Raw genomic sequence first — 12001 nt, 5'->3', positions numbered from 1 at the left:
TCTTTTCTAGCTCTTACCGTTTTGAAAAAAACGTGTTTTATTTGTTTTAAGGTGTCAGACATTTTGGATTTTTGAGGGGGTTAGAATTTGAAAATGGGACTTTTGCAAATTTCATCGTTTATGTAAGATCCGATACGACAATACTACAAAATTTCAAGTCTCTAGCACGTTTATAAACGGTTCAGATGAGCACACGAAGTCGACCACTTTCAATGCTATTCCCCGTAAGAATAACATAAAGGGGGAATTCGAGATTTTGGGGGGGTTAAAATTTGAAAATGTCATTTTTCAGAATTTTCCCGAGGGTTTGGGCCCAAGACCAAGAAGTTTGCCAAATGTCAACTCCCTAGCACCTCTAGAAGTGCTCAAACATTTGTATACCCGAGTCAGTTACCATGCTGTATAGTATATGCACATGCGCGACCACCCCTAAGTTGTCGACCACCCCTGGAGGCAACAAAACGGGTTTTACATTCACCTAGGCCCCCATTACTTATAAAAAGTCAATTTAAAAGAATCTTTTACTTTTATTAAAAATCAAGGGAGTTAAAAGTGGTTTGCCCATTAAAGTTTTTCGCAACTTTGTGCCCCCACCCCTAAGTTGTCGACCACCCCTGGAGGCAACGACATGGGTTTTGACACTCACCTAGGTCCCCATTACTAAAATCAAAAGTCAATTTAAATGAATCTTTTACGTACGTTCAATAACAATGGAGTTAAAATCGGTTTTCTGATTTAACGTTTTTCGCAACTTTGCGCCCCCACCCCTAAGTTTTCGACCACCCCTGGAGGCGACGACATGGGTTTTTACACTCACCTAGGCCCCTATTACTAAAATAAAAAGTCAATTCAAATTAATCTTTTACTTACGTTCAATAACAAGGGAGTTAAAAGTGGTTTTCTGAGTAACGTTTTTCGAAACTGCGCCCCCACCCCTATGTTGTCGACCACTGGTGGTGGCGGCGTCATGGGTTTTTACACTCACCTAGGTCCCCATTACCAAACTCAAAAGTCCATTTAAATGAATCTTTTACTTACGTTCAATAACAAGGGAGTTAAAAGTGGTTTTCTGAGTAACGTTTTTCGAAACTGCGCCCCCACCCCTATGTTGTCGACCACTGGTGGTGGCGGCGTCATGGGTTTTTACACTCACCTAGGTCCCCATTACCAAACTCAAAAGTCCATTTAAATGAATCTTTTACTTACGTTCAATAACAAGGGAGTTAAAAGCGGTTTTCTGATTAACGTTTTTCGCAACTTTGCACCCCCACCCCTATGTTGTCGACCACCCCTGGAGGCGACGACATTGACTTTTACACTCACCTAGGTCCCCATTAGTCCGGCAGCCAAATGAGGATTTTGTCCCTAACCAGGTTTTGTTCTATTAAGTTTTTTTTATTGTTGTTTTGAGTTATATAGGGTATGTAGACCATAAAACCACCGGGTACTTTTTTGGTACCCTTGGGCAATAGCCGCCATCTTGGAAAATGGAGGAAAACGTAATTTACAGTGTAAGCTTTTACTTAAAACTATGTTATGAAAATACCATGCTACCTACAGCAGTGCAAACACTTTTAAAATACTCACAGTGAAATTATATGCAGGAAAATATCATATTTTAACTATATATTGTGCGTTTTAAATCCAGTATTTCTTTTTAAAGTTAATAATTTAGATAAAAAATATGTTCTATCCCTACTTTTTTCAACTTTGTGCTAAAATCTCTGAAAAAAGGCCATGATACATGTTACAAAAGTTGTAGATCTTAAAATTGTGCATCCAATGCACCTATAGGGATCTTTGTTGGATCAATGATAACGTCACAACAATGTGGAAATAGTTATTTGTGTAACTAGTGGTGAAAGTGGCACTTTGCTGCACACGAGAGCAATGTTTACGCACGAGCCGCAGGCGAGTGTGGAATGATCTCGAGTGCAGCAAAGGCCTTTTTCACTCGTGTTACACATTATATTTTTCCTACAGTCACTATAAAGCATATAAATAATTAGTCTTTCAAACACTATGAAACACGTTTTTAGGTTCAGCTGGCAACACAAATGGTGCCATAGAGAAAGTAGTACCCGCGGTCCATATCACTCCGCTATTTTTCCTCGGCAAGAAATGTGCTCCGTGTTTTGAGAATATAGTTCCGTATTTTTTTGTAATTTGAAGTGGTTTCTGTGCCTAAAAAAAAATGCTTAAATGGTATTTTCTTGTTTATTAAGATCGTAGGAAGGTTTTAAAAACGTTTAAAAGAAAAGTCCAGAAAGTTCAGAAATACCGAAACTATAAACACGAAATGACAGGTTAAATCGTAGTTATAATAGTCAATCAGCTGCTCATAGTATAATTATCTTTAAGTGTTGCCAACCTATTTCCAAGCGTACACGGATTACGTGCATAATGGAACCACGCTGTTTTGTGTTGTTTCGTTGGAATCCTGATGTGCGGCAAAGTATAAACCGTACGGCAAAGTATAAACCGTACGGCAAAGTATAAACCGTACGGCAAAGTATAAATATGCAGCAATTAGCAGCTTTCTGTACTATAAACAGTACAAGGAAGCCAACTTTGTCGGGTGACTGTAGGAAAAATAAGTTTTATTTATTTTTTCTATGACAAAGAGGAGTATCTAATAAATGAAAATAATTTAAATAATTCTTCCTAAGAATATTCTGTAGTTCTTGTCTACTGTTTTTGGTATCAAAATGCTTAATAAACCAATGGCTTTAATTTACGCTAATTATAATTCAAATCATAGGATGTAGCTAGTTATGGACCCCCCCCCCCCCCAAAAAAAGAGTAATTTTAATTATCAAAAATTCTCATCAAAGCCCTACCTATATCTTTAGTGATTATGTTATGTTTTATGTATTTATAAGAAAACAGTCGGTAAAGTACTGGCTTTCATGGAAAATATTAATTATTGGGTTTCAAAACATTTTAGGTATAGATCAATCAATCACATCAATCAATAAATCAATAATATTTCTTGTATTTTGTTGATTTGTAAATTGGGAATAGTCCGGCAACCAAACAGGGAATTTTCCTTGAACCCTCTTTTGTTCTATTACGTTTTTTTACTGATGATATTTTATTTTAGTATATAGATGCAGAAAATAACGGGTACTTACAAAGTACCTTTGGGCAACTTCTAGAATTTGAGATAATAATTGTCAACATTAATAAATAAATCGATTAATTTAAAACACGGTAATTAAGCTATAAACTATGCGTTTTTAGTTCGAATATCATGAAATTTAGTATGAAACCTCGTTATAATGTTACTCATAAATTTACCAGATATTAGCCATATCAAAGCTGTTTCAAACTGGCGGTGGAAAACGTGGTTTTTATCTTAAGAGTTGAATTTTTTTGCCCAATTAAAAAAAAACTTGTTATACAACCTTGTTTTAGTGTTAATAAGCGAACAAAATGTATTTTTTGCTAATTTAAACCTGAGCTTCTATAAGTTACTAGCAAGACACATTGTTTTCATCATTATTATGGCATGTAATAATAACACTCGATTTTGAAGTTAACTGAATTTCCGTAGTACTTGTGGCTATGCTTGTTAGTATTTGCGTTACATTGAAAAAATACAATAAGTTAACAAAATTAATAAAAGCGATTTCAACATAGTTGAGTTTTATTATTTTGTATTGTAACATAAATATTTTATTCATGTAAAATTTTAACTTACATAATAGGCCTACATGTAGAAATAACTTGTAAATAGCGTTTCAGTAACCTTAGTGACTATTAGCGATTTCTCTATAGGGTAGCTATTACTGTAGGTCTCATGGTAAGACCTAGGCCCAGGACCCATCTACATCATTTTGATGTCCCCAGAGGCCAAAAACACTCTTTCGCTCAAATTTATATATATATAATTAAAAAAATAGTTCATTTAAAATCCCATGTTATTCTTATGGAGAATATTGTAAAACGTTTTAGTTGCTTTGTTTTTTGATATATTTTTATCAAACTTGGCGGATTTATGTATTCTATACTAAGCTATTAATATTTTAGTAAAAAATACACTTTATTAGTTTCCCTTTAGCAGCAAACCTAGGTACTCTTTAAACATAAATGTGAATTTAATAGATTAATTGAAAATCAATCCAGGCAAATGGCAATTTGCTTATTCGTCAGGTTTGCTGCAGCGGGGGTATTAACTCATTATTCTACATTGTCGTAGTCTTCACTGACGTCTTGAGTTTGTATTTTTCTATTTAAACTGGTATTATATCCACAATGACATAATACTGTGCAAGGTAAGCCTGAGCTCACACAACTACATATTTTTCAATTCTGTTCACTGGTGTATATCAAACGCAACAAAAAAAACTTGATAGGAATAAACCAGGTTAGGTTCATATCTGAGTTTACACATAGCTTATTGAGGTTTTCTTCACCAAAATGAATAACACAGCTCATTTAGATCTTAAGATATAGATCTTTAATAAAAGACAGTCCTTAAAAATTGAAAACCTAATGTTAGTTAGAGGTCTACAACTCACCTTAAGCTCTACATATTTAAATGAAAATTGTCTCAAATGAAAGTTCTAAGTTGGCCTAGTGTTTTTAGACCAGAACGAATAACATAGTACACATAGCAGCTGAGAAATATGTCTTTAAATACAGAAGAAAGTTAAGAAAAAACTACTTTTATTCAACGTTTAAGCTTATAACTCGCCCCAAACATGCCAGATTGCAATAAATAATAGCTGAAAAGAACCGCATTAAATCACTGAGTATTCCCATACCACAACATACAATATCTAGTAAAAATAACTTGAGACACAATCATTAACTAAAGATAAATTGTAAAAAAATTCAAATTTTTATTGTTTGGGGTCCACAACTCATGTTCAACTCAGCCGATTTTAATACTCAATGGCTTGGATTAAATCCAGTAACTCACTGAGTATTCATAGTATATGACATTTCATATAACGTAATTATAACCTGAGATAATATCTTTAATTAAAGACAAATCTTGGAAAAACTAAAATGTTATTTGGTTAAAGTTCTATAAACCCCCTCAAACACGATAGATTTGAATGACCAATGCCTCAAATGAAAGCCAGTATTTTGCTGAGTATTTTATTATAAAAAACATAACATCGCATAATCAGTACTCGATGTAACAATCTTTTTTTCAAAGAAAATTATACATTTATTAAAATCTTTGTTGGTTGAAGTCTCGTAATTCACCTCCGACTCGTTCGATTTCAGTGATCTACATGTCAAATGGATGCCAATTGTTTACTGAGTGTTTTTATTGCAATACATACAACATCTAATAATAATAACTCAATGGGTTGGTCAAAATTTAAACTTTTCTTCTTGAAAAATATTGTTTCTTTGGAGTGAAGATGAAAAGATCGGCCTTAAAGTCCTTAAATATAAACAGTTAATAGTTCAAATTAAATTTGGTAATTTTACAAACGTTTTAATACCAAAAACAGCCAGAGAGAAGTGGCGGATGGTCTCAGGAAAGATGTTACAATTTTATTGAACATATAAAATAACCTTATTTTTCATTGAAAATCAATAAAAAAATTATTTTCTAACGCTTTGTTCTGGCGTTACCCTTGATCCAACAAAACATCCCATTCATGTATTCGATGCTAAATTTAAAGCTCTACAAACTTATTAATATACATTATAGTCATATTTTGAGTATTTAAAGCGCAAAATTGAAATAAAAATAAATATGACATTATTTTTTTATAAATTATAAACTTTGAAAAGTAATACTGACCTTAAAACAAATTATATATATTTAATATATGGTATTTCTGAGTAGGGAATTTAACCATAAACATTTTAAAATAACATGCATTGTTCCATATTAAATAGTTTTTTTATTACAATGGTTTAAGTAAAAGCTTACACTGTAATTTACGTTTCCCGCCATTTTCCAAGATGGCGGCTGTTGCCCAAGGGTACCAAAAAAGTACCCGGTGGTTTTAGGGTCTACCTACCCTAGATATCACATATCAACAATAAAAAAAACTTAATAGGACAAAACCAGGTTCGGGTCAATTCTGCCGGACTACATTACTAAAACCAAAAGTCAATTTAAATGAATCTTTTACTTACGTTCAATAACAAGGGAGTTAAAAGTGGTTTTCTGATTAAAGTTTTTCGCAACTTTGCGCCCCCACCCCTATGTTGTCGACCACCCCTGGAGGCGACGACATGGGTTTCTACACTCATCTAGGTCCCCATTACCAAAATAAAAAGTCAAAATCCCTGACTCTTTTCATGCATACTCAACTGCACCTAGCGCCTGTACTAATATGGTATTTTCTTGTAGATAGTATTATAGCGATGAATCTAAGACTAATTAGACTTATCTAGAGGGAATGGTTTGGGAACAATAAGTTTTTAAGTGGAACCTTGCAGTGTGTTTATAGTTTCTCGGCCATTTTCCAGGATGGCAGCCTTTGCTAAAGTGGACAAATTTGATTATTCTCGAAAAACTGAACTGATACTGATACTGATACTGGTACTGATAATGATACTGATACTCTTTCTGATAGTGATACTGATACTGATACTGATACTAATACTATACTGATACTGATACTCTATTGTGATGAGGATGGGTTTACAAACACTAACTTTAGATTTGGAAGGTCTTTTAGCTCTAGGTTGCGACTGGGGTGAGGAGAATCTCATTGGTTGCGTCTCCCTCAACAAGTCACCACCGGGATGGGGTGTAAATGGTACGATTCCGCTGACAGTGCTAGGCAAAGAAGGTACTCGATATGTAGGAGATCCAATGTTGCGCCCTTTTTGGAGACGCTTCAGCGTTGAGGGCTTATTTGACTGCCTATAGCGACGTTTTGGCTCCACTGAATTTTTATCATGAAGTGATGTAATTTGCGGACTGTAATTCTGAGGTGGAGTTCGTGAGGAAAGCGACATCGGAACGTGAGGCAAAGCTGCAGGTCCAGATTGAGATCGTGAAATCTGTTTGGGCAAACGTTTGTTTATTCTTGCTTGCGGGGCTTGCACAGGAACACTAACAGGCATGGAAGACTGTCGCAACAACGGTGCGTCTTGAATCTTGATGTTCATGTCATAATGGCTCTGCTTTTGCACTTGTAGAATGTAGTGCTCGACTTGTGGGAGAGCTGGCCAGTTCACCTCCAGAAAGTTTATTTCAGATGCGAACAACTGGATTCCCCCCACTGCTGGAGGCTTTTCAAATTCGAGGTGCCACAGATCTTTACAGCAAACCTGAGAAAAGCAAAGATACATTAGAATAATTATAGAAGATTATTAATTGAGATAGGGACTCGACCTAAGTGCGTATTGCAATCCAAATACGAGTGCAGGATGAGTGTAGAATGGAGTGTGCTGCAACAAAAAATAAATAAAATAAAATAACTGAGCGGCAAAGGTAAAAAAAGTGCAGAAAAAGTCAGTAGATGCAGCAATTAGCTACTTTCTGTGCTATAATCAAGGAAGGCCACTTTGTTAGGTGACTGTAGGAAAAATATAATAATCAGCCGATATTTTAGGTTATTAGGCTATAATCTAAATTTGATCAAGTATCAGGGTTGTTAAATGACTTTTCACCACACTATAATGTTTTTGGCTGTATTACATACGTTAATTGGTGGCTGAAAGTTACGTTTTGCTGGACATGTCAGCTGTCATCGTAATTTGGGGACCGAGCAGGTTTTTACATCCCGGGGCCGCAAAATCAGCTGTCCGCTTACTTACTTAAAACATGAATGCATTTTAAATACACAATCAAAATCCATAGCATTGCAATAGAATTGTGTTATTGTCACCGTTGCCTAGCAACTATTTATTTTTATTTTTGCTGATTCCTCAAATTATTCTTCACATAACCTTAAAGTTGTAGTTGTGTTGACTATCAGTGTGCATTATTATAGTGGTGAATAGTGGTAATAGGGTATAGTGTAAGTGTGGTGAAAAATAGCGTTCGTACCACGGACCGAAATGGTTTTGCAGCTCTCGATCGATTTAAGTTCTCGACTTTGTCTCTGGTTTATTATTGCTATTGACTCATATTTACTGAAAAAAATCATGATTTGATTATATATTGTTTACTCTATGAAATCACATGTTTAAATCCTTTTGTTTACAGTGCATTGTTTTGTTTTTGGTTTTGAATTAAAATGGAACTATGATTGTGTTTGGTACTAAAGTTAATTATTTCCTCCGTATTTAACAATTATTATTAGCAATAAAGATGAGTGTAGAATAGAGTAAGTCTTTAGCCATAATTATTTATTTAAAACAACCGAGGACAGCAAGGACCAGTTTAAAACCATCAAAAGCTACAAACTTTTCTCAAGATAAAACCGTTGAAACTTTGATATTCAGGGGAGCATTATAACCACTCAACTACTTGCTGTTTGAGTTTCCCAGATTGAAATTATAAAGAATATAGAATAAAACAAACCTGGTAGTTGTAGGCATGGGTGCCTGCGGCAATTTTCTTCAAGGAGGGAAAGTAGTATCTTGTTACAGAAGGAAAAGCCCTCAATCATAAACAAGTTTATGTGAAAAGCTTTAAAACATGATTGTTGGCTGTCTAGAAGCCAGTATTATTTGAAAAAAACCTTTAAACGCTTATTTGTTGCAATAATCTGTTTGATCTCTCAGAGCATAGTAAGCATTGAATTTAGTTTTTCTTAGAGAGGCCATGGCCCCTACTGCCCTCATCCCTGTATTTCCTATAGATGTCTCGACCGGACCAGATATACTGTAGATGAGATGAGACGGTTGATTCACACGATGATTGAATCATTGGATTGATTGAATTTTTAAAGAACATGTTGATGAATGTTACAAACCTGGTTGTTCCAGGCCTTCTTATAGCCATCTCGGCCAGACCAGATGTAGTTGCGAGAGTTAATCGCTACTGCGGAGTGTCCGGCCCTCGCTCCGGGCAGATCTTCTCTCTTTGCCTCCATCTGCAACTCCTCCCACATCATGGTTTCTGCCAAAGAAAAATAATGGATCACCAACTGTGTAAAGTGCTAATAAAACACATGCAAAAAACTATGTATGGCACAGAAATGCAAAAACAGTCATGAAGTTTTGACAATATTGAACATAGGTGGTTTAACATTTTAGAACATTATGTAATGCACAGAAATATCCAAACATGTGAAGTACTGTACGGAAAAAGACGGTTAATGAAATTATAATGACAATGGAGAAGAGAGGATGATAAAGATGATTGGAGGTCCAATAATGTCATTTAATGGATTATTACAGATATTTCCATCAGAAATTTAAAAAATGTTTTCATGTTTTGAGATTTTGAATTCGAACCATGAAAAATTTAGAAACCTTGTTTTGCACTAATAATGAGGAAAACTATCTGCAACCAAAATGGACAAAATCCAATTTAAAAATTTTCAAGAGAAACATATAAAATGTATAACCCATGTATATAGGAAATTTTAAGAAGAGCACAGTATGATCTTGACTATTCAACATTCACCAGTCCTACATGTTTGTTGATCAAACAAGCTTGTGGCTGTCTTATTTTAGATAAATTATTGACGTTAAACAGTCTGTTGCTGTACCGTACAGTACAGTGGCAAAAACTTGACCGTTTTAAGTGTAGGTGTTATATATGCCGTTATAATCGATTGTAGTGTATACAATAATGTACCATAATGTTGCTATTTTTACGATATTCAGATTTGAGTTATAAAGAGTTGGCAATATGTTTTGCATTTGTGTCCTGACTGCGATCAGGCGACTGTGACGTCAAATCGTATGTTTCCAATAAAGCTCCCGGATTGGCTACAACCCATCACGCCACTTTTCCCTCCACGTTTAACCGCCGATCCAAAAGTTTCCTTACTCGCCAGTCCTCAAGATTCCAGCAAACCATAACCATGTAGTCGGCCGGGTTTTATATCACTCCCAAATGTTGTTTTTTATTTTAATCATTACACCCCAAATGTTTCAGTGGCGACGAGGAAAATTAGTGAATGAAGACAATTAGTGAATGTGCGAGGTAAATGTGGACGTTCGAACTCGGAACTTTGGCTGGATAGCGCCGTGTTAAGTTAAATTAGCGCCTAATTGTAATTGTAATTGTGATAGACTATTAATTGTTAAGGCTTGTAAAGCGCCTCATTACATCGTGTGTTTCGATTTTTAAAAGTTCAAAGTGCGGAGTTTGTGTTAAAGTTATGGTAACTGAGGACTAGGCCTAGGACTGTGGTCGGGTGAGTTTCTGAATTTATGTCGGAGAGTGATAGTGACAGTAAATTTCCTTTGAATTTAGCTTCATTATTCGAAGAGGAAGTAGTACTACAAAGTAGGATGTCGGTCATTGGAAATATTGGTGAGTTCGATGTGAACATTGAATCATGGGACTCGTATATCGAGCGGTTTGAACTATTTTTATCGTGTAATGGCGTTGACGAGGCTAAAAAGGTCAGCACATTTCTAACGGTAGTTGGGGTGAAAACGTATTCGTTACTGCGTGATTTGTACCCACGAAACCAAACACAAAAACATATGCGGAGCTAGTAAAACTCATAAAAGAACATTTGTATCCTAAACCCAACCTTATTGCGGAACGTTATAAGTTCAGTCTAAGAAATCAAATGGAACACGAATCGGTTGCGGACTATGTGGCTAATTTAAAAAAGCTGTCGACACATTGTGAGTTCGGGACAAACCTAAACGATTATTTAAGAGACAGACTCGTGAGTGGAATTCGCAATGAATCAACGAAACAGAAACTTTTGTCGGAGTCAAACCTAACGTTCGAGAAGGCAGTTACACTCATCACGTCAACGGAAGCGGCAGAGCGGAACGCGGCAAGTTTGATGGGAGCAGGTCCACACAGCGGCAGAGTGCAGCGGTTGGCGGGGTGCAGACGCAGAATCGGCATGGGTCCACTACCAAGCCGGAAGGATCCAAGGATGGCGCGACTACTACAGCCCGAGGTGCTCCAGGTCACGTGACACGCAACCAACACCAACATCAACATCAGCCCAACACCAGTGGACATTCCCAAGTGCAGTGTTATTGTTGTGGCAAAACAGGCCACATGAGTAGATCGTGTCGTTTCCATGGATGTGTGTGTCACCATTGTGGTAAGCGAAACCACCTGGCTAAGGTATGTCGCTCACGTTTGTCAAATAATAAACCTAAGAACACTAGACCTTTTAAAAACTCTAGGAATTACGCTAGGAAACATAACTTTGTAGGCACTAATGAGTCAGATCAAACCCAGGATGAAGTGTACGATGTTTCTAACCTTTTTAAAATTAGCCCTGAACCAGTAGATAACATTAATAGATTACAAATTGAACCTGTCAGAATTAACGTAAACGTTCAAAACAAAATGCTTAACTTCGAAGTTGACACTGGCGCTTCAGTTAGTGTTATTAGTGAGAATTGTTATGATGAGTATTTCAAAGGTCAAGAGCTTGTACTGAGTGATTTATCACTCCGATCTTACACTAATGCACCTATTGAACCTGTAGGTAAAATTAAGGTAAATGTATCTTACCAGGGAATTAATGTTAATGATCTTGATTTGTATGTAATTAAAAATGGTTCACACCCATTGATGGGGCGAGACTGGTTATCCGCTGAAATCTCTTTTAAATCAAACAACTTGTATGTCACTAAATGCGAAAATGAATCTGGTCAGGAGCAAAACTTTGAGAAACAAGTAAACCAGTTAGTTAAGGAATTTCCAGAGGTGTTCACAGACAAATTGGGTGAATATAAGAGTGATCCTGTTAAAATTCATGTCAAAGAGCGTTGTGTTCCTAAGTATTGTAAACCTAGACCTCTACCTTTCACTTTAAAGTCAAAAGTCGAACAAGAGCTTTCTAGGTTGATTGATGAAGATATTTTGTACCCGGGCAGTTAAAAGTTCAGAGTGGGCTACACCTATTGTACCTATTTAAAAAAAAGATGGTAGCTTAAGAATTTGCGGTGACTTTAAGGTTACACTAAATCC

General features: G+C 35.9%; 1 protein-coding gene across 2 annotated transcripts in view; it reads right to left on the bottom strand.

Moving 5' to 3' along the window:
• The window catches only part of LOC128991827 (mucin-2-like), a 102777-nt gene that overhangs the window by 51838 nt on the left and 38938 nt on the right, over positions 1-12001 (bottom strand). The window contains exons 11-12 of one of the 2 annotated variants that reach the window (XM_054415033.1): positions 8850-8995; positions 6637-7257 (exon numbers count right to left, since the gene is read on the bottom strand). In XM_054415033.1, coding sequence (XP_054271008.1) covers positions 6637-7257; positions 8850-8995 — 767 coding nt within the window. Of the gene's footprint in view, positions 1-6229; positions 7258-8849; positions 8996-12001 lie in introns of those variants that run through there. The other variant, XM_054415032.1, reaches the window with a different exon arrangement.

The sequence above is a fragment of the Macrosteles quadrilineatus genome, unplaced genomic scaffold, assembly GCF_028750875.1.
Source record: "Macrosteles quadrilineatus isolate MER2022 unplaced genomic scaffold, UCM_ALF_1.0 Scaffold_4__1_contigs__length_99947679, whole genome shotgun sequence".
Lineage (NCBI taxonomy): Eukaryota > Metazoa > Arthropoda > Insecta > Hemiptera > Cicadellidae > Macrosteles > Macrosteles quadrilineatus.
The sequence above is the reverse complement of the archived record's forward strand: the minus strand, read 5'-3'. Positions and strand labels throughout refer to the sequence as shown.